At 39.5% G+C, this 23,251-nt stretch overlaps 1 protein-coding gene across 2 annotated transcripts; it reads left to right on the plus strand.

Moving 5' to 3' along the window:
* Window positions 1-1,184: 1,184 nt before the first annotated feature.
* On the plus strand, window positions 1,185-22,559 carry TDO2 (tryptophan 2,3-dioxygenase). 2 transcript variants are annotated; one of them, XM_082461805.1, is made up of 13 exons: window positions 1,185-1,290; window positions 1,513-1,618; window positions 2,949-3,039; window positions 4,987-5,057; window positions 6,080-6,207; window positions 7,708-7,894; window positions 9,201-9,308; window positions 17,364-17,475; window positions 18,070-18,127; window positions 19,505-19,584; window positions 20,127-20,217; window positions 20,332-20,477; window positions 21,961-22,071. In XM_082461805.1, exons 1-13 carry the CDS (start codon window positions 1,256-1,258, stop codon window positions 21,981-21,983), a joined length of 1,236 nt encoding a protein of 411 aa, XP_082317931.1. In that variant the 5' UTR covers window positions 1,185-1,255; the 3' UTR covers window positions 21,984-22,071. The 2 variants fall into 2 exon arrangements, with proteins under 2 accessions (XP_082317931.1, XP_082317932.1); XM_082461806.1 differs by lacking the exon at window positions 20,332-20,477 and having other exon boundaries at window positions 21,961-22,559.
* Window positions 22,560-23,251: the final 692 nt, after the last annotated feature.

Genomic DNA, 23,251 nt, shown 5'->3' on the forward strand with positions numbered 1-23,251 from the left:
TCAAGATCTTCGAAATTACCATCAATTTTAAACACCTTCATTTCTTTTGATGAAGAAGTTGATGTGTACAGACATTAAGTTAATTTTCCCATATCGCAAATTAGTCAGCCAAGACTAGAAATGAAGCTTCTGACTTCTGATGACATAAATTGATCACTTTAGACGGTGAGAGAAATAGGAAAATCTGTCTCTCTGTGCGGTTCTTTGTGCCTCTCAGCAGTGGGTAAGGAGGGGCATGGAGCTTCTGCCCTGGCTCCAGGGGCCTCAAAGCAACGGTTTAGAAGTTAGTCCAATAAATAATGTTTTCTAGAAAGAATACTTTCTCACAGACATTGTTTGGAACCCTGGGCACATCATTATCGTTTAAAAATTTTCTGCACTGCATCATAACAGGTGATTTGGCAACATTAGAGTTTGGATGCTGCAGTGCTAACTTTGTGCTCTCAAAGCGATGTCACCATCACCATTTTATTAAACATGTACGTCCACCTAACCAAGCTCATTACATATTGTATCCTGGAAAAAAAAAGAAAAAAGAAATAAAAATGAAAACTGTCTGCAGACAAAGTGGGACGACTGCCACTGCCTGGTAATCAGGGTGCGACAGGTGACCAGTAAATTAATAATGTGCATTTAAGTTCCAATTCAATACAGCAGCCTAACTGCTGCTAATCATTAGATGAGATTCAGGCCAGCAGAACTATGAAGAGGGGATGGAAACGGGGTTTAAGCATGAATCCTGCGTCTGTTACATAACGAATTTCTTTCCCCAGAGCCATTCAAGGTCCGTTTGCGGCTGAGGAGTTGTAAGAACATCCAGATCTGAGACTGAGAGGATAAATATTTGTTCTTCTCATACAGTGTACAAGGTCATCCTCTTACACACTGTAACACCATGCAAGTGTGCTCTTGGAACAGAACAGTTAAATCTTTGGGTTGTTCCCTTTGCCTCTTACCGAGCTATTTGCTTGCTACTGTGGATATGAAAGCAGAAGTTGACAAGTCCAATATTGTTAGGCAGAACACTCACACTTCTAGCAAACAAACTGTCCCAAACACAAATCCACTCTAACGTTTACCAAAGTTCAGCTTCTGTTCCAGCTGAAACAAGAGCCTTGGTAAGAGACACAGAGGGGCTGATTGGCTGGGCAGGGTGGGCAGGGTCCATAAAAGGCAGCTGTGGAACATCTGGGGGGCAAAGACATCACCCGGCCAGAGGCAAAGCTCAGGGCTCCTCTGACAGCACGTCTTCACCATGAGTGGGTGCCCATTTTTAGGAAGCAGCTTTGGGTGAGTATTTACCTCGATCCTAAGTATGGGTAAGCTCTTAGGAATGTCAAGTATGAACGCTAATTTCGGAATTTCAAAAGCAAGGGTGAACGCTGTCACCCTTCTTCCCTTGTTTAATAATCTGCTTTGAAAAGTTAACAGTAAGAGAATTCTCGTCACCCCTATTATTACTTACTGTTCTTTCTCCGCTCTGTTTTTTTCTTCTCACTTTTTCATCTGCAGATATGCTTTTAAAAACCTCTCTGTACAAGGCAGTGAAGAAGACAAATCACAAATGGGTGTGAATAGAGCCAGTAAAGGGGGACTTATCTACGGGAACTACCTGCAAGTAAGTGGCAGAGTCCTTACAAGGAGTAGCTTTCATTGCTAGGCGCTAGGTGACATTTTCATGTTTGGGTTTTTGTTTGTCTGTTTGTTTTCTCAGTCGCCAAATAGTTTTCTGGACCTAAAGATATCTCTTTTCATACACATGTATGCTTTTTCAAGTTTTGTTAGAACAATTCAGGAGACTCGTATGTGAAGATTCACCTGCCTGACAGAAGTACAATAAAAGCAGAGAATGCAGAATCCAGCCGAGGAGCACATGGGATAAGATAAAGCACAGATAACTGGCAGTCATTGCACAACTTTTATACCTGAGACCTGGTTACCAAATCCCAGCCTAGATAATTGCAAATGTCGCCAGAAAATTTCCTCTTTTAAATTCTTTATCGTAAACTAGAAATGTTGAAGGCGTATGTTTAGATGAAAGAAAGATGTTACAAAGAGGTATTTGGAGATTATTTTTATCTCTTTTTTTTTTTTTTTGGCCATGCCACATGACATGTGGGATCTTAGTTCCCCAACCAGGGATTGAACCCATGCCCCCGAGGTGGAAGCGTGGACTCTTAACCGCTGGACTGCCAAGGAAGTCCCTGGAGATTATTTTTAAGACGTGAAGTGATTAGAGCCCTTGATGCCCTTGTTGGTGGGTTTCTAAGGATGAGCTGACAGGCAATGTTAAGATCTTCTTAGAATCGACTCTTTAGGAGAATAGAAGAGTAGCAGACACACAGTAGGCTAAGCAAGCTATGAAGCTTTTATGGCACTTTCTCCAAGAGATGGAAGGGACATGATTTCTCAGTGAGGGTAACAGCATTTGTTGTGATAGATTCCTACCAAATATACTTTCTTCTGAAAAGAATAAAACTCATAAATTCAACTCACTCTTTATGAAGAGACAGTAATTGTTTAAAAGAAAGTAGATTGGCTCCTGAGCATTTGGGATTTGGGGGACTTTTTTCAGTATCGTATTCTATTTATTAAAGTTGGTAAAAATCTAGTTTTGCAATTTCAAAATCAGTCTTTCTTTCTGTAATCTTTTTTCCAGCTTTATCAAGTTATAATTGACATATAACATTGCATAAGTTTAAGGTGCACGCACGTTGATTTGATACACTTATATATGGCAAAGTGATTACAACCAGAGCATTAACTAACACCTGCATCATGTCACATAACAGCCATTTCTTTTTTTTGCAGTGAGAACACTTATTATCTAGTATGTAATGCATTGTCATTAACCATAATCACTAAGCTATACGTTAGATCCACATAACTTATTCATCTTGTAACTGGAAGTTTCTACAAAATCAGTTTTTCTATTTTTTTGCTTAAAGTTGGAAAAAGTTTTGAATGCGCAGGAACTTCAAAGTGAAATAAAAGGAAATAAAATCCATGATGAGCATCTTTTCATCATAACTCATCAAGGTAAGTTGCACACAAGGTTGGATGGTAACTCTTCATAGTAATTTTCCATCAGTGATGAGGAAAGATACCACACTTTGACCTGTAAGACGGCGGAGGACTAAGGAATCACCTTTGTTAGGATGCTTGCGAATACTTTGCTGTCAGATAAATTATCATAGGACCGCCTTCTGTGATTTATAACAGTCTTCTTTCTGCTACCTCCGTACTTGCTGGATCAGTTAGGACTCTGTCCTAAACCCAAGGGGGCTTTCTATCTCTTGGAATTCACAAAGAATTTGCAAGCTAAGATGTCACTATTTTTCAACTTGGAACGTTAGAAGACATTTTCAAGAAACAAATCTCTCACATTTACTGTAACTTTACATACCCTACAGAGAGCTGGTACTAAACAGGAATGTGAATTTTGTCTAAAATGTGTGTTCCTACTCTCCATACTTCTGACTTCTGGGTAGTGGTTTTTAACGTAGAGTCCTTGACTTTGGAAGTTTAGGAAGTCCCTGAACTCTTTGAAATTTTGTGCAAAATTTCACAAACGTGTCTTTCAGAGGTCTGTGACCCCCAAACCTTTAGATTTCCTCTAAGATTGTTGGTGTCATAATACTGCCCTCTGGCTGACCAGGGCCCAGTGACTCATGCAGCTCAGTGCTGCATTTCTAGATGTTTCCTTGTCCTATCAATTCTTTGTGCCTTTTCCTCAAATGATTGTTTTCTTCACGGACTGGCTAATATGATCGTCTCCTTTGAGTTAAAAAAAATTAAAAATGGAAAATAATGGGGCTAATGTGTTACTTCTCCTGTTTTTTATGTTGACATTTTTTTCAGTGGCTCGAAGTCAAAATCAGCAGGGGAGGAATCACCGCAGGGCAGCACACGTTGGGAATCAGAAATTTGTTTCAAATCCCATCTCTACCATTAAAGATGGTGTAACCTCGGTCAGGTTTCTTGACCAGTAATTCTCGCCATTTCCCCACCTATACAATGGAAAGAATGATTGTTTCTTCTCATGCATAGAGTTGTTGTGAGGATGACATGAGTAACGTGCACTAAGCACTGAGCTCAAGGTAGAGCATGCAGTCAGCACACAACCAATGGTAGCACCTATCGTCTGATGGGGAGACTTTCCTTCCATCAGAACATGTGGTCAGTGGGTCATGGGACCAGCTACACAAAGTTAAACCTGAAAACGTGACTCACAAACTGATCCAAAAATATTTGGTTTGCTCTTTTTGTCCAAATATGGAAAATAGATTTCTGAAAATCTCCTTAAATGTAATTTAAAGGTATAATTTGATCCCCTTCATTAGAACAGAAGCACAGCCTGTGCCCAAACAGAAGGCACTAGCGATCACTAAGACGATTGGTTTCCATGCTCCTCTAATGACTACACTGGCTGCGTAATTCATCTATTCATATAATAATCACCCAGCATTTATCTCATGCCAAACACTGTGCTAGGAACTGAGGGAAACAGATGATTGTGACAGAGTTTCAGCCTGTTCACAGCTTGTCCTCCCCATAGAGTTCAGTCCCTAGAAACAAATACGTTGTCATACGCATTAGGTTAATTAGTATTAGGGTCTCACTCTATAGAAGTTTAGTATCACTTCCACTTCTCCACACACCTCCAGCTTCCACATGGGAAGTTAGATTTAGATTACGTGCTATATCCCCAAAGACATTAACAATATTTTGTTGAGAGAAGTCAATTGGAAAATAACGTAAAGCATATGGATAACACGCCTGGCATATTCAAGCACTCAATAAAAGGAGGCTGTTATGATTTTATCACTAATATTTGTTTGTAGCATAAAATGGGGCTATATTGGCCTTTATTGATTTTTAAGTTACATTTTGATTTCTCTTTCAGTGTGTTAACCGTGTCTTTCATATAATTATGGTCAAAAGGCTCCCATCACTTTCTAACTGACAATGATTTTCCCCTCGCAGCTTATGAACTCTGGTTTAAGCAGATCCTCTGGGAATTGGATTCTGTTCGCGAGATCTTTCAGCATGGCCACGTGAGTTGCTATGTCACAATATTGTTTTGCATACTTTTTTTGGAGAATGTAGAAAGTATTATTAATGGGAAAAGTTTAACACCAAATGGTGGAATTATAACTTAACGGGGGAAAAACGTTTGTAGCGGAGAAGAGTTTAGTCACATCTTCCCAGCGTCCTTATCACCTTGCTTCAAGGTTCCTTTCAAATTTTAGTTCCAAGCCCCTTGCTTAGAACTCCATATTTTCCCCTTAAAAAAAAGTTATGATGAACGACGGTGGGTTGCCAGGGAAGCTAATGCAGATTCTTTCATCAGGAGGTAGCAGAATTGTATTTCTAATGAACGTTTGCATGGGAAGACAGGAGCAATGGTGAGGAAAGGGAGACGGGGAGAAGGAGGAGGGGAAAGAGGGAGGAGATGATGAGGAGGACCGGGGGGCGGCGAGGACAGAGAGGGGCGCCCCGCGACGCTCCCGCAGCCTCCCTCCCAGCCTGCATCCTGCCCACACTTCCTCCGCCCTTGGAGGACACAGGGCCCGGCCTTGGGTCCCCCAGCTCGGAGCCCCTGCGCCAAGGGGGCTGGGAGGAGAGAACATCCATCCTCGGACAGTGCCCTGCTCGTGCCTGTGAATGCAGACCCCGTCCATCTCAGCGGCAACTCCCGCCTCAGGACGGAGCCCAGGGACCCAGGGGTCTGCTTAACCTGCACGCACGAGACCCCACGTTCCCTGGACTTTATTCCTTAAAGCAAAACTAACAGAGACATTTGCTAAGGAAGCGGTGGGAGTCGTGGTCCAGAATTTACTGAAAACTTGCTTCCATATAGTTTTCTATTTTTAAAGAAAAAAACGATTTTGAGGTTGCAGGTGTTCTTTGTACACAATTCAGAGTTGCTATTAGTTCAATGTCGACCTAAGGCACATTTCAGTGCGAAGGTTCCTCTTTAGAGTAGAGATAGCATAAACAGGAACACGTTGTTTATACCCTATTTAGCGTCTTCCAGAATTGAGGACTGATTACTGCTTCATTTCCTAACCCCCAGGTCAGGGATGAGAGGAACATGCTAAAGGTGGTAACCCGAATGCACCGCGTGGTGGTGATTCTCAAGCTCTTGGTCCAGCAGTTTTCCGTCCTGGAGACCATGACAGCCTTGGACTTCAACGACTTCAGGTGTGCACGCAGCTTTGGCAACACGCAGGGCTTACCCTCCCATTGTGACGGGCTGGACAGAACGTGTGTGTTGTGTTGTGTGACGTTAGGAGCCTGTCCTGCTGACACTTTGTCACTGGGAGCACTTGGGAATCATCACCACACGCATTTAAGCAGCTATGGAAAATGTTTCATCCCTTCCTTTTACGGATGAACATAGCGCGGTCCATGAATTTCAATTCATCGTGTGTGCCCAATTTTTATCCCAAAAGGATTTTAGACAACTTACCAAAATGGCTAAAAAGGCTGATGTAATACACATAACTAAATTTAAATGATTAAAAACTAAAAATAAAAGAGAAACAGGAGTGATATATAAAGAAACATGTCAGCATAAGTTATGGATTAAACTATAAATTTTATTATTTTATATTTTTTAATTTTTATTTTATATTGGCATATAGTTGAGTAACAACTATACTCAGGTGTGTTAGTTTCAGGTGTACAGCTAAATGATTCAGTTATACATATACACGTATCTATTCTTTTTCAAGTTCTTTTCCCATTTAGGTTATTACAGAATATTGAACAGTTGAACTATAAATTTTAGAGGTACATTTCCAGGAAGACATCTATCTATCTATCAATGAAATCTTTTTTTCATAACCAAAATTTGAGAAGAAATCTTCCTAAGAGCATCAGGTGCATTTACTGATGGAACAGACAGTGTCTTCTACATATTTGACGATCAAATGAAAACTGGTAGAATTCCTTTGTAGTATATTTAACACCTTGAAGTCTTAGTACCAGTTAGATGAAGGAAATTTGTAAGGATGTGAGAGCTATGTGGGGTGGGAGTACTCACACTTTGTGATGCCCTATTTTGTGCTAGGCAACATCCCATTCATTTTACTTGTAGGGTCTCACCACTGCTCATAATAATACTAGGTAGTGAGATTAATGAATTGAACTTTAAAGAGAAATGGAATAATATATATATTTTTTGGTCGCATGGCTTGCAGGATTTCCCCCACCAGAGATTGACCCCGGGCCACAGCAGTAAAAGTGCCGAGCCCTAACCACTGGACTGCCAGGGAATTCCCTTGAATAATACTTATAAAGAAGCTTTTAGCACTATTGAATGAAAAATATTGCTCAGTGTTCACCTGTCTTTATCTTAGGAAAAGCTTAGTATACACACATGCATGTACGTGTCTGCATGTGTATGTATAAGTTTACATGTAAACACACACATAGATAAACACACACATACATACACATATGACCTTTCACAAACTATACAAACGTCAACTGACAGTGACAATGACGGCCAGGAGCTCGTCGTCCTGATTTCGGTGAAGTCCAAGTCCTGGTCCAACGTTAGGCAGTTGTGTGTCTGTGTTTGGTGATGTCTGGGAGAGTCACACTGACCACCTTTCCCAACAGAAGAGACCCTTGCGGCGACTGACCTTGACAACCATCTCCTCCCTCCTCTTCGCCCTCCCCCACCTGTTCTCACAGAGAGTACTTATCCCCGGCATCAGGCTTCCAGAGTCTGCAGTTCCGACTGTTAGAAAACAAGATAGGGGTTCTTCAGAGCTTGAGGGTCCCTTACAACAGAAGACACTACCGTGATAACTTCAGGGGAGAAGACAACGAGCTACTGCTGAAGTCCGAGCAGGAAAGGACCCTCCTGCAGCTGGTGGAGGTGTGTGTGCAAAGGCCACAGGGAACGCCTAACTCAGCACAGCTGGTTACTTGAGCTTCTGTGACACCCGGATTTTAAAATTCATATCAAAGTTGGGTCGCATTCATTGTAAATAAGAGAAGAATGATTTTATAGAAATACTTCAGCTGGTAAATTCCACTAATTGAAATATTAAAAGCTCTCTTGAGAACTTCAGAGATATTTATATAATCAATGATATGTTAATATTTAATAACCTCCTTATCTTATTATAACAATCCTTTTAAATATTCTTGCTAAGCAACATTTGATTAGCTGATTTTTAAATTGGGTATGGTTATTTATTGAATCAGCTTTATTTCTTTAAAATATTCCATTATTGAAAAGTTCCACAAGTTGTGGTGAAAATGTTTCTTAATTTGTGTTTCTTAATTTGTTGAAAATGTTTCTTAATTTGTGTTTCTTAAGTTGTGCTTCTTAATTAAACTAAGTCACTAAGATTCTATCCTTCAGAATTTTTCTGCTTCATATCTTAATTCTGTGTGGGTCTGTAAATGGCCTTAAGGAATTATTAATTTGTTTTTGCATAAGTAAATTATTAAATAAGGATTGTATAGTCTTGATTTCCTTGACAAAGTCTTTCCCTTTGCAAATTAAACTTTTATTTTAGTGAATTATACTCTGCTCACTAATCCCCTGGGCATTGTAAGTGTAGATTTAGGTTAATAAATTATAGGTAATGCTATTTAATGGCTTATAAAGATAGAGAGAGAAAGAATCAGAAAGCTAATTTCAAAACCAAAAATAGGCTAAGTGAGAACCCACAGAGATGCATGGATTCGGTTTTATTTCTAGATTAAAAATCCTGTGGCATCTTAAAATAACTGAGCAGTCAGTTGATTTCAAAGTTGCTAAGTATACGATGTCCCTGCACTTAGAAGAAATCATATCTTATACATGTCATGATTCCTTCAGCTCCTAAGACATAAACTATTTTGAGAATAAACCAGAAGCCCTCATTAAAAGAATGCATATATATGTTCATAGATTTATAGAAAAAAATTGGGATTTCTGTAATAATATATTTCTTAATAAAGAGTAAATATCTTTAATGTGATTTCCTTTAAGATTAGGAGAATAAAATATTGCTATTTTATAAATGAAGAAATTGAAGGGAAAGATAAATATTTACACACAAAAAAAACTTAGGATGTATGTTTCTCAAAACCATGAAAATTTTCTGTTTCAAGTTCATAAATGTTTGTTTCAAAGCATTTTACATATTTTAAATTTTACAGTGTATTTACTTGAAAAATATTTATTTCAGGCATGGCTGGAAAGAACCCCAGGTTTAGAGCCACATGGATTTAACTTCTGGAGAAAGTTTGAAAACAACATTGTCAAAGGCCTGGAAGAAGAATTCACAAGAATTCAGGTATTTGTGAAGCCATAAGTAAACATAGGTTTGCTACAGGAGGAAGTACTGGGAATTTCATTTTAACCATTTTCTCTTAATCTTTCATTTTCCTTATGTTCTTTTACAAATGCATCTGCTTGGAATAAATTACATGATTGATTTAATTTTACTGATGTGCAATAAAAATTAAATGAAGAAGTTGATTGTAGGCAAGACTTTGAATAGATGAGACTAATAGACCTTTCTCATTTTTATTGAAAATATCATGTTATGACCAGTTCTAGATAGAAGTGGGCTCACACAGGACCAGTGATCCAATACACTAAGCCATATAACTTTCCTTCACTCTGATGTGTCTGCTGAGTTCTTCGTATTGGCTCTCAGACAATGTCAAGTTTCTCTCAGTTAAAAAAAAATATTGTAGATTCCTCGATTTCCCTCACATTATGGGCCCCATATCCTTTCTTCATGACCAAATTTCTTGAAAGAGTTGTTTCAATTCTACACCTTGAGAGGCTGTGTCACGAGGTGTTTAAAGCAGGGACCTGATGTCACAGTCATGGGTCAAGCCCCCCGTCCCTGCTTGGTGACCGTGTGCCATTGAACCCCTCCTGCTACCTAACCTCTCTTTGCTTCACTCCCTTCATTGGCAAAATGGAAAATACGAGTATCTACCTCATAAGATGACTGTGAACATTACATGAGATTCATATTTGCAGAGTATTTAGAACAGCAGTCAGCATGGTTATTTCTTTTTCTCCATCTAATTCTCGCCCCAGTTCAGTCTGCCTTCCTGCCCGTCATTCACAAATGGCCACCAGTACCTAAATCCAATGGCCATTTTTATCTCCATTTTACTTCACTTCCTACTGGCTTTACTACTAATGACTACTTACACTTTCTTGAACATTTTCCCCCATGGTTTTGGTATCAACATTCTGTCTTCAGCTAGTTTTCTGACCCTTGTTTCTCTATCTCCTTTTCACAAGGCATGGGCTCAGATCACTTGCATTCCCTCTCTGTCCTCTTCCACCAGTGAACTCATTTATACCCACTACTTCAGCATCTGCTAAGACACCAGTAATTCTCAACTGTTTATCTCTAGCTTAGTTAGCTACTTGAATTTCTTTTTTTCTTTCTTTTTTAAAAAATATTTATTTGGCTGCTTCAGGTCTTAGTTGGGGCGGGATCTTTTGTTGCGGGGCGTGGGCTCTTCCTTGAGGTGCACGGGCTTCTCTCTAGTTGTGGCTCGCAGGCTCCAAAGCGCATGGGCTCAGTAATTGTGGTTCACAGGCTTAGTGCCCCGCAGCATGTGGGATCTTAGTTCCCTGACCAGGGATCAAACCCACATCCCCTGCATTGGAAGGCGGATTCTATTTTGTTTTATTTTTTATTTTTTTTAATTTTTATTTTTTTAACATATTTATTGGAGTATAATTGCTTTACATTGTTGTGTTAGTTTCTGCTGTATAACAAAGTGAATCAGCTATACGTATACATATGTCCCCATATCCCCTCCCTCTTGTGTCTCCCTCCCACCCTCCCTATCCCACCCCTCTAGGTGGTCACAAAGCACCGATCTGGTCTCCCTGTGCTATGCAGCTGCTTCCCACTAGCTATCTATTTTACATTTGGTAGTGTAAATATGTCCATGCCACTCTCTCATTTCGTCCCAGCTTACCCTTCCCCCTCCCCATGTCCTTAAGTCCATTCTGTATGTCTACCTCTTTATCCCTGTCCTGCCCCTAGGTTCCTCAGAACCACTATGTTCGTAGATTCCATGTATATGGGTTAGCATACTGTGTTTTTCTCTTTCTGACTTACTTCACTCTGTATGACAGACTCTAGGTCCATCCACCTCACTACAAATAACTCAATTTCATTTCTTTTTATGGCTGAGTAATATTCCATTGTACATATGTGCCACATCTTCTTTATCCATTCATCTATTGATGGACACTTAGGTTGCTTCCATATCCTGGCTATTGTAAATAGAGCTGCAATGAACATTGTGGTACATGACTCTTTTTGACTTATGGTTTTCTCACAGTATATGCCCAGTAGAGGGATTGCTGGGACATATGGTAATTCTATTTTTAGTTTTTTAATGAACCTCCATACTGTTCTCCATAGTGGCTGTATCAATTAACATTCCCACCAACAGTGCAAGAGGGTTCCCTTTTCTCCACACCCTCTCCAGCATTTATTGTTTGTAGATTGTCGATGATGGCCATTTGACTGGTGTGAGGTTGATACCCCACTGTGGTTTTGATTTGCATTTCTCCAATGATTAGTGATGTTGAGCATCCTTTCATGTGTTTGTTGGTGATCTGTATCTCTTCTTTGGAGAAATGTCTATTTAGGTCTTCTGCCCATTTTTGGATTGGGTTTTTTGTTTTTTTGATATTGAGCTGCATGAGCCGCTTGTATATTTTGGAGATTAATCCTTTGCCAGTTGCTTCATTTGCAAATATTTTTTCCCATTCTGAGGGTTGTCTTTTCGTCTTGTTTATGGTTTCCTTTGCTGTGCAAAAGCTTTTAAGTTTCATTAGGTCTCATTTGTTTATTTTTGTTTTTATTTCCATTTCTCTAGGAGCTGGGTCAAAAAGGATTTTGCTGTGATTTATGTCATAGAGTGTTCTGCCTATGTTTTCCTCTAAGAGCTTTATAGTGTCTGGCCTTACATTTAGGTCTTTAATCCATTTTGAGTTTATTTTTGTGTATGGTGTTAGGGAGTGTTCTAATTTCATTCTTTTACAGGTAGCTGTCCAGTTTTCCCAGCACCACTTATTGAAGAGGCTGTCTTTTCTCCATTGTATACTCTTGCCTCCTTTATCAAAGATAAAGTGACCATATGTGCGTGGGTTTATCTCTGGGTTTTCTATCCCAATCCATTGATCTATATTTTTGTTTTTGTGCCAGTACCATACTGTCTTGATGACTGTAGCTTTGTAATATAGTCTGAAGTCCAGGAACCTGATTCCTCCAGCTCCAGTTTTCTTTCTTTAGATTGCTTTGGCTATTTGGCGTCTTGTGTGTTTCTGTTGCAATTGTGAAATTTTTTGTTCTAGTTCTGTGAAAACGCCATTGGTAGTTTGATAGGGATTGCATTGAATCTGTAGATTGCTTTTGGTAGTATAGTCATTTTCACAATGTTGATTCTTCCATTCCAAGAACATGGTATATCTCTCCATCTGTTTGTATCATCTTTAATTTCTTTCATCAGTGTCTTATAGTTTTCTGCATACAGGTCTTTTGTCTCCTTAGGTAGGTTTATTCCTAGGTATTTTATTCTTTTGTTGCAATGGTAAATGGGAGTGTTTCCTTAATTTCTCTTTCAGATTTTTCATCATTAATGTATAGGAATACCAGAGATTTCTGTGCATTAATTTTGTATCCTGCTACTTTACCAAATACATTGATTAGCTCTAGTAGTTTTCTGGTAGCATCTTTAGGATTCTTTATGTATAGTATCATGTCACTGCAAACAGTGACAGTTTTACTTCTTCTTTTCCAGTTTGGATTCCTTTTATTTCTTTTTCTTCTCTGATTACTGTGGCTAAAACTTCCAAAACTATGTTGAATAATAGCAGTGAGAGTGGGCAACCTTGTCTTGGTCCTGATCTTAGTGGAAATGGTTTCAGTTTTTCATCATTGAGAATGATGTTGGCTGTGGGTTTGTCATATATGGCCTTTATTATGTTGAGGTAAGTTCCCTCTATGCCTACTTTCTGGAGGGTTTTTATCATAAATTGGTGCTGAATTTTTTTTAAAGCTTTTTCTGCATCTATTGAGATGATCATATGCTTTTTCTCCTTCAATTTGTTAATATGTATCACATGGATTATTTTGCATATATTGAAGAATCCTTGCATTCCTGGGATAAACCCTACTTGATCATGGTGTATGATCCTTTTATGTGCTGTTGGATTCTGTTTGCTAGTATTTTGTTGAGGATTTTTGTATCTATGTTCATCAGTGATATTGGCCCGTAGTTTTCTTTTTTGGGGACATCTTTTTCTTGTTTTGGTGTCAGGGTGATGGTGGCCTTGTAGAATGAGTGTGGGAGTGTTCCGCCCTTTGCTATATTTTGGAAGAGTTTGAGAAGGATAGGTGTTAGCTCTTCTCTAAACGTTTGATAGAATTCGCCTGTGAAGCCATCTGGTCCTGGGCTTTTGTTTGTTGGAAGATTTATAATCACAGTTTCAATTTCAGTGCTTGTGATTGGTCTGTTTATATTTCCTATTTCTTCCTGGTTCAGTTTCAGAAGGTTGTGGTTTTCTAAGAATTTGTCCATTTCTTCCAGAAATTGTCCATTTTATTGGCATATAGTTGCTTGTAGTATTTTCTGATGATGCTTTGTATTTCTTCAGTGTCAGTTGTTACTTCTCCTTTTTCATTTCTAATTCTATTGATTTGAGTCTTCTCCCTTTTTTTCTTGATGAGTCTGGCTAATGGCTTATCAATTTTGTTTATCTTCTCAAAGAACCAGCTTTTAGTTTTATTGATCTTAACTATTGTTTCCTTCATTTCTTTTTCATTTATTTCTGATCTGATGTTTATGATTTCTTTCCTTCTGCTAACTTTGGGGTTTTTTTATTTTTCTTTCTCTAATTGCTTTAGGATAAGGTTAGGTTGTTTATTTGAGATGTTTCTTGTTTCTTGAGGTAGGATTGTATTGCTATAAACTTACCTCTTAGAACTGCTTTTGCTGCATCCCATAGGTTTTGGGTCATCGTATTTTCATTGTCATTTGTTTCTAGGTATTTTTTGATTTCCTCTTTTATTTCTTCAGTGATCTCTTGGTTATTTAGTAGTGTATTGTTTAGCCTCCATGTGTTTGTATTTTTTACAGGTTTTTTTCCCTGTAATTGATACCTAGTCTCATAGTGTTGTGGTTGGAAGAGATACTTGATACGATTTCAATTTTCTTAAATTTACCAAGGCTTGATTTGTGACCCCAGATATGATCTATTCTGGAGAATGTTCCATGAGCACTTGAGAAGAAAGTATATTCTGTTGTTTTTGGATGGAATGTCCTATAAATATCAATTAAGTCCAGGTTGTTTAATGTTTCATTTAAAACTTTTGTTTCCTTATTTATTTTCATTTTGGATGATCTGTCCATTGGTGAAAGTGGGGTGTTTAAGTCCCCTACTATGATTGTGTCACTGTCGATTTCCCCTTTTATGGCTGTTAGCATTTGCCTTATGTATTGAGGTGCTCCTATGTTGGGTGCATAAATATTTACAATTGTTCTATCTTCTTCTTGGATTGATCCCTTGATCATTTTGTAGTGTCATTCTTTGTCTCTTGTAATTGTCTTTATTTTAAAGTCTATTTTGTCTGATGTGAGAATTGCTACTCCAGCTTTCTTTTGATTTCCATTTGCATGGAATATCTTTCTCCATCCCCTCACTTTCAGTCTCTATGTGTCCCTAGGTCTGAAGTGGGTCTCCTGTAGACAGCATATATATGGGTCTTGGTTTTGTATCCATTCAGCCAGTCTATGTCTTTTGGTTGGAGCATTTAATCCATTTACTTTTAAGGTAATTATTAATATGTATGTTCCTATTACCATTTTCTTAATTGTTTTGGGTTTGTTTTTGTAGGTCTTTTCCTTCTCTTGTGTTTCCTGCCTAAAGAAATTCCTTTAGCGTTTGTTGTAAAGCTCGTTTGGTGGTGCTGAATTCTCTTAGCTTTTGCTTGTCTGTAAAGGTTTTAATTTCTCCATCAAATCTGGATGAGAGATCCTTGCTGGGTAGAGTAATTTTGTTGTAGGTTTTTCCCTTTCATCACTTTAAAGATGTCCTGCCACACCCTTCTGGCTTGCAGAGTTTCTGTTGAAAGATCAACTGTTAACCTTATGGGGATTCCCTTGTATGTTATTTGTTGCTTTTCCCTTGCTGCTTTTAATATTTTTTCTTTGTATTTAATTTTTGATAGTTTGATTAATATGTGTCTTGGTGTATTTCTCCTTCAATTTATCCTGTATGGGACTCTCTGTGCTTCCTGGACTTGATTGACTATTTCCTTTCCCATTTTAGGGAAGTTTTTAGCTATAATCTCTTCAGATATTTCCTCAGTCCCTTTCTTTTTCTCTTCTTCTGGGACCCCTATAATTTGAATGTTGGTGCGTTTAATGTTATCTCAGATGTCTTGAGACTCTCCTCAATTCTTTTCATTCTTTTTTCTTTTTTCTGCTCTGTGGTAGTTATTTCCACTATTTTATATTCCAGGTCACTTATCCGTTCTTCTGCCTCAGTTATTCTGCTATTGATTCCTTCTAGAGAATTTTTCGTTTCATTCATTGTATTGTTCATCGTTATTTGATTGCTTTTTAGCTCTCCTAGGTCCTTGTTAAACGTTTCTTGTATTTTCTCCATTTTATTTCCAAGATTTTGGATCATCTTTACTATCATTACTCTGAATTCTTTTTCAGGTAGATTGCTTATTTCCTCTTCATTGTTTGGTCTGGTGGGTTTTTACCTTGCTCCTTCATCTGCTGTGTAGTTCTCTGTCTTTCCATTTTGCTTAACTTACTGTGTTTGGGGTCTCCTCTTCGCAGGCTGCAGGTTCAGAGTTCCCGTTGTTTTTGGTGTCTGCCCCCAGTGGCTAAGGTTGGTTCAGTGGGTTGTGTAGGTTTCCCAGTGGAGGGGACTAGTGCCTGTGTTCTGGTGGATGAAGCTGGATCTTTTCTTTTTGGTGGGCAGGGCTGTGTCCAGTGGTGTGTTTTGAGGTGTCTGTGAACTTATTATGATTTTAGGCAAGGCTGGGCATGTTATAATTTAACCTTCTAGAAACGTTGTTTTTTCCATCTTTATTTGTTTCTCCATACCTCCTTTTTTATTCTCTGTGGCTTCCTTAGGCTTCCGAAAATGCATCAAGCATCCACTGCATAGAGGTCTGATTTTCTCCTGTTGTAATTCACTTTCTTGCCGATTGGCTCTGTTAGGTCACTCTTCTGACGCTCAGCAAGGCTGCTGACCGGTCCAGTCAGCAGCTCATTTCCCCTGTTGTGTTAGTTTCTGGAATGACCAGCCTCGGGGAAGGGATGTGTTAATTTCTTCTTTCTTGTAGCCATCCACAGGCGGAACAGGGTGGAAGGCAGATTCTTAACCACTGGATCACCAGGGAAGTCCTGCTCCTTGAATTTCAGATTCAATCCTTGTACCCCAGATAACTCTTTCCCTGTCTTCAGGTCTTGGTTCAAGGACAACTTCTGTGGGATGGTCTTTCCCAACCTCTCTGCTACTATAAGTTATTATGGACAACACTGTCCCTTTACACCACTGCCTATGGTTGTAATTTAACTTTTTTCAGTGTTTCAGTCTCACCAGATAGAGATCAAGGGACTCAGTTTTGCTCATGATTTTTATCTCTATCACATTAGCCTGACATTTACTGAACAAATCAATAATCAATTGGCTATAGTGTGCACACACATTCACACATTCACACAACCACAGTGTGGTTGTTCTGATAAATTGAAGACAATTGGGAAAATGGATCTTTGCTCCAGCCCAAGTAATTGAGTTGTAAGTAGTGCATGTGTTGTAAGCAGGAAAATAAGAATTTCCTTAAACAAATCAATAGATACCAAATGAAAAAAAATATAACAGTGGAAAATATCTAAGGAATTGTATTTACAGAATATTGCACTGAAGATAGAATTTCAGTAGAATTAGTAGTATCTTTGACTAGGAATTCTTAATTTCTCCTAAGTGGAATTACCTTACTGCCTGTATTAAATAATTGCTGTCTAAAATTAGACCATTATTGACCACTTGTAGTTACCTCCAACTTTGTCCATCTGAGTCCATTTCTCTTGATAATTATGAAGAGATTATTTGGGTTTAACAAATCATTTAAACTTAAACAAAATATAGAACCAGTGGTATGAGGAAGGTCCTGTCTCATAAGCAGGAATTTCCAAGCTGCAGTATTAAATGATATAGTACATATCCTAAGTACACCCTTTCTGCACCCAGCTAGTTAGTTCTCACAAGCAATGTTTTCTAAAATAAGGATCTCTTCTCTCTTGGGAATGTTAATGCAGTATTTTCCCCAAAGGCCAAGGAAGAGTCAGAGGAAAAGGAGGAACAAAAGGCTGAATTTCAGAAGCAGAAAGAGGTGTTGCTATCCTTATTTGATGAGAAACGCCACGAGCATCTCCTTAGTAAAGGTAGGCATTTCTATTCCGAGGATCCTTCCCCTGAAACGTTAAGACCGTGAGATCAAAAAGTCAAACCTTACTTGGGGGGAAGAAACGCACACTGATATTTCCACTCATAGGAACAAGGAATTTTTCATTTGTCGTGGAAGTTAAGTATTTCCTATACCAGGTTTTTCTATTTTTTTAAGTGACTTAAAATATATTTAATAAACCTTATTTTATAATTCTATAATTTATTTGACGTATTTCCAATAAGGTATTCATAAATGATACAGGAACTGAGTATTTAGGAAAAGAAAAAAGGTCAAGTCCTTTTGTATGTGACTGTTTGTTGATTGATTTCTAACCCTGCCTATTTAAAGGTTTTGAGAATTTAAAGTATGTGTACATATATATGTATATATAATTAAATTTGTCTTTTAAAATCTAATATTAAAATGTTTTAAATGATAGTTTTCCAAATTCTAAGGGATAAAATATTTAAACGAACATTCACATTCTTTTCTAAAAACATGTGACACAATTATTTAAGGTGATGATTGCCAAATGAACATGAGTGCCTTAAATTACCTGTTAAATTAAAACTTGCTATGTGTCTTGCAGGAGAGAGACGGCTATCATACAAAGCACTTCAGGGGGCCTTGATGATATACTTTTACAGGTAAAAGCAAATCAAAAGAGGAGAATTAAGGCATACGGCATGATTGTTTTACTTATTTATTTTTGGTTTTCTTTGGCTGTGCCACACGGCTTGCGGGATCTTAGTTCCCCGACCAGGGATGGGACCCGTACCCCTGGTAGTGAAAGCACTGAGTCCTAACCGCTGGACCGCCAGGGAATTCTCAAAAGAGGTGAATTAGAAGTAAAAATGGAGGAGTAGATATAGATAATAAATCCAGTATAAAGCTTATACATTGCAATCATAGTTTTAAAAAATCATTTAGATTTGGCGGGGGGCGGGGAAGCTTAGAAAATAATCGTGAAGTTTCGTGAGGTTTTTCTTTACTTTAAATAGTAAGAGTCCAATTTTATTCCTGTGGTGGGTAAAAAAAATAAAAATACACACAAATTAATCAATATCCTTTTCATTAAATTCTGCAGAGTGTTGTGTGACCTTAAGTGTCCTAAGGACCCAAAGTTTAATCTGTCTCAGAAACTCAGCCATGAAATGGGTTCTGTCACTTAATGATGTTGTTATTCCTGTTTTGTAAAATGAAAAAGAATGAAGTGAAGACACCTTATAAACTGTTGTTCTGCTTGTTCAGCAATTTCAAGTCCAACTGTCTTCACCATCCGGTGTCTGGGACATCCACGTCCTGTCCTCCTAGCCACGTGGCTGAACAGCCCGTCTTTGTGTTTCATAGATTAAATGTGTCAGAGCAATAGATGGCACACTAGTAAAAAGCTAAAAAAAAAAATCTGTGTTTACTGCTTGTCTTACTTACTTGGATTTATTTTTTAATCCTCTCCCATCTATTTTTCAGAATGACAGCATAAAAAACCCTTCTGTTTTCCTCAACTGTTAGTAAGCATATGCTGTTCAGGCTTATGTATCCTCGGCAGAAAATGCACTGAGAGAGTTGGGGGCTTAGATGAAAAAGGAAACACATATATCAGAGGGAACTGTTACAAGCACTCTTTGTTTTCACGTTTTAACATCTTTGCCTGGAAGAAGTTTCTGACTGTTATCGGCTAGAAAATCCAAGATGGTGTCCGTGTTTGCCTTTTATGAGAAGGGGCGTGAGGTGCGGCTCCGTCTGGTCACTTCCCGTCTATCGAGGAATGTTCTAGACTCTTACACACGTGTTGCAACATGAGTGGTGTTAACCCCTTTTAGGAGATGAGGAAACTAAGCCTGGGAGAGAGATCAGAGCTGTCACAGCTCCTAAGAGGCAAAGGGGATGCTTGTTTCGGGCCCAACAGATGGTAGAATATGTGCTCTTCCTGACACACTGGACTTGCCTGGACACCTTTTATTATTATTATTATTACTATTAGTATTACTATTATCATTATTATTATTATTTTTCTTCGCCAGGGAAGAGCCCAGGTTCCAGGTCCCTTTCCAGCTGCTGACCTCCCTCATGGACGTGGACTCGCTCATGACCAAGTGGAGATGTAAGTCCCCCCGGCCCCCCCAGAGCCGCTCCCGCCCCGGCACCCTCCCCTCCTCCAGGGCTGTGACGGGGGTTGGGCTCCGCTCTCAGGGCCGACCCGCCCGGGGCGCACGGCAGGCACGGTGCCCAGCGCTCACGGTTCCTGGGTGGGCCCAGGAAGACGCTGTGTTTGATAATCAGAAGAAACAAGTAAGCTTTGGGTCGAAGCAAATGTCGCCTGTAATAGCCATGTGCTCATCTTGGCGTCAGTACAACTTGAAAATATAATTTCAATAGCTGGGGTTCATGGAGGAAGGGCCCCACGAGGACACGAGTAGCGAGGGCTCTCGTAAGTCGCAGGGCCTCCGTCCACGGCGTCCGAGGGCTGAACGCAAGGATGGACGGACGCCAGCGCAGCCTGGACCGGCGGGGCGCCGGGCAACCGCCCCGCAGCCTCATCCGCTCACACCCGAACCTCCCACGGGCTGAGGGGTGAGGGGGGCGAGGATCGTTACCGACCCCCTGCCCTGGGCGCACGGGGAGCTAACGCGTGTGTCTGTCTAGACAACCACGTGTGCGTGGTGCACCGGCTGCTGGGCAGCAAGGCGGGCACCGGCGGGTCCTCGGGGTACCAGTACCTGCGCTCCACGGTGAGGTAAGCCGGGCGTCCCTCCTCATCCCGGGCACCCACCGGCGCCTTTTTCTCCACGGAGATGCGCCTTATCTAGGAAAAGTCACTTACGCTCGCTCCTGTCTGGACTGCCCGCAGCCCACGTATCCTTAGATTAAGGGACTCCTGTGGGAGCCTTCGGAGGTCACTGCAAACATCCTTAGTCCTGGAAATTCAGCATTGCATCCTGGGATGCGAGGGCGCGGGGTACCAATGTCTGCATGACCTGGGAGGGCAGGAACCGGGTAACCCAAGAAGCGTTTTCAACTTATTCTGGCTCAGGTCTGGGCTAGACTAGAATGGGTATCGTTGATTCCGCCAGAGTGCTCCTGGCCACATGAATGACACAGCTGAAAATAGGTCCTTGTTTGCTGACAGGACTCTAGTTTATAGGATAAAAACTACTCCCGTGTGCTCCAGGGTGCCTTTTTCACATTGTTTACAAGGAAAGAAAGCAACATTTACTGAGCACGTCAACCATGCTAGAGAGATTTCTAGGGCATTCATGGTCTTACTTTATTTAGTATTCACAGTAGTATAGACAGATGGATATATAGATAGACACATCTGAAAACTGGGAAACTTACAGAGCCCCGTGGGAAAGGAGAATCGAGAATAAATTAGATGTTCACATTTAGTCTCCAAAATTCTTTTTTTAAAATTTTATTGAAGTATAGTTTATTTACAATGTTGTGTTAATTTCTGCTGTACAGCAAAGTGACTCCAAAATTCTTTATAATTCACTATTTTCATCCCTACTCTTACTACCTGATGGACTAAATTATAAAACACACAGTTTCTATTTTCATCATTTGTAGAGATTTTCACTTTCCCTGGGAATAAACGCTAGACTGAATGATTCACAAGAGCTATTGCTTTGAATTTTCACAGTCATTACACATTTTCTCGTTTGCTGAGAATAAATTCTGTAAGCAGCGTGAAACTGTAAACGATTGTGCAACACGAGCACGGCCATCGGGGTGGTGGGAACAGTGAACACAAACAACATTCCTGGTGTGTCATTTTCTCATTAAATCTTCACAAAGGCCTGGTTAGAGGAAGGGAGTGTAGTTTTTATTTTACGGAGTTAGAAACCAAAACAATGAGCCTTAGACAACTGGCCCAAGGTCACATGAGTTGCAAATGACAGAGCAAAATTTGAACCCAAATTTGACTTCGAAGACAACTGTTCTTCTGCTATAAAACGGCAAGTTAAAATAGCTGACTAACAAACACATGGCAATTTTAAATGTGAAAATCACTCTTATAGACATTTATTATAAATCTAAGATGGCATTTCAATTTATTCATGCACTCACGTCACTTACCTGGCAGCAACTTAACGGGTGGGAAATATTTTCTGATGAACAACTAGGAATTCTGTGTGCTTTCAATTTATAATTTTGCATCCTGTCCTTTAAAAGTCAGAAACAAGAACACACCCTTATCTTTATGAAGGTAGCATGGCAACAATAAAGCTCTAGGTTTTAATCTGGACCAGCCTGGTCCGGATCACTGAAACACGTAATATGGTTTTATGGGCATGAACCTTGGATATGGAATAAAAATGAAGCAATCTTAATACTAATACTCTTTGATACGCACAACATGGAACATATAATATAATACTGAATACTAATTAGTCATGGCAAAATATCATTATTTGAGAAATTTAAAAATCTTTCATGTCAGTAAGTCTAAAACATCTGTATATATGTGTTTCTCCAGTGACAGGTACAAGGTGTTTGTAGATTTATTTAATCTCTCAACATATCTGGTTCCCCGACACTGGATACCGAAGATGAACCCAATTATCCACAAGTTCCTTTACAGAGCTGAGTATTGTGACAGCTCTTACTTCAGCAGTGACGAATCAGATTAAAATCATCTGCAAAAATTTATGAAGAACATTGATTTCTCAGTCTGTGGTCTTTTTTCATTGTCTATGAATTTTCATGACTATGCAGAGTCCTAATGTAATATATGTTTATACATATATATAGCATATATAGCACTGTAGCTCTGATTCAATCCTAAAAATAATTTTATTACCTCATGTTTGTGATGATATCAGACTCAACAGTAAGATAAGAAATTCAGTTGCATTGTAGCATTGTACCTAGGGTGTTTTCCTATTAGAGACAATGTCCCTGTGTTTACTTTAATGTAACCATTTAATGTAATGATTTTCTCAGTTTCATACCTTATAAGCTTGTAAACTTCAGCTATTTCAAATATTTTATGCAATAAAATGTGTCATTCTGTACAAAGATGTGTTCAATCAAAAAGTTTTGTAAATAGTAAATAAAATTTAGTCTTTTGACATACACTGTTTTGGAAACATTGTTTGTATTTGTTAGGACTCTTGGTCACCAAGGACAGAAATCTATCGGAAACTTACCTGCAGGGGGTTTATCGGGAAGTTTCTCCCGAAGCTTCCAGAAGTGAGAGAGGCTTGGGGAGCTTGGAGGCACAGGGATGGGTCCAGCTCCTGGAGAACGCCATTCCCCAAACCTTGGAGGACCTCTGTCTCATCTCTTCTTCTCTGTAGGCGCTGGCCTCACTCTGCCCCGTGGGCACCGGCTCCATCCTCAGGCTGTGTCCCTCTTCCTGCACCTCTGGACTCTCCCCAGCCCCAAGGCACGTGTCTGGCAGCCAGAGCCCACCCTAGCGCACCGCAGAATTGAGGTAGCAGGCAGTGTTCTTTCCAGAGGAAAGGAGAGGTGAACAGATGAAGCAATGACCCGGTTCATTTGGCATAAAATGGGTTAGACCAAGAGTTTAGATCACACAGGAGTTCCGTTCTTCTTTTTCTAGCTCAGTCTGTCAATACCAGTGAAATTCCTGTTATGAGGGGAGTACAAAATATTATCAAAGAAATCTGGAATGCGCAGCCAACTTGACCTAGGGTGCTTATCTACGGCAAGCAGTAGGTTCTTGATGGAAGTGAACTATTCTTTGGTCTCAATTACAATTTTCTTATAAGGATCATATTGTCTAGTTTGTCTCTACATTATTT

Source organism: Balaenoptera physalus, assembly GCF_965194825.1.
Source record: "Balaenoptera physalus genome assembly, chromosome: 5".
NCBI classification, from domain to species: domain Eukaryota; kingdom Metazoa; phylum Chordata; class Mammalia; order Artiodactyla; family Balaenopteridae; genus Balaenoptera; species Balaenoptera physalus.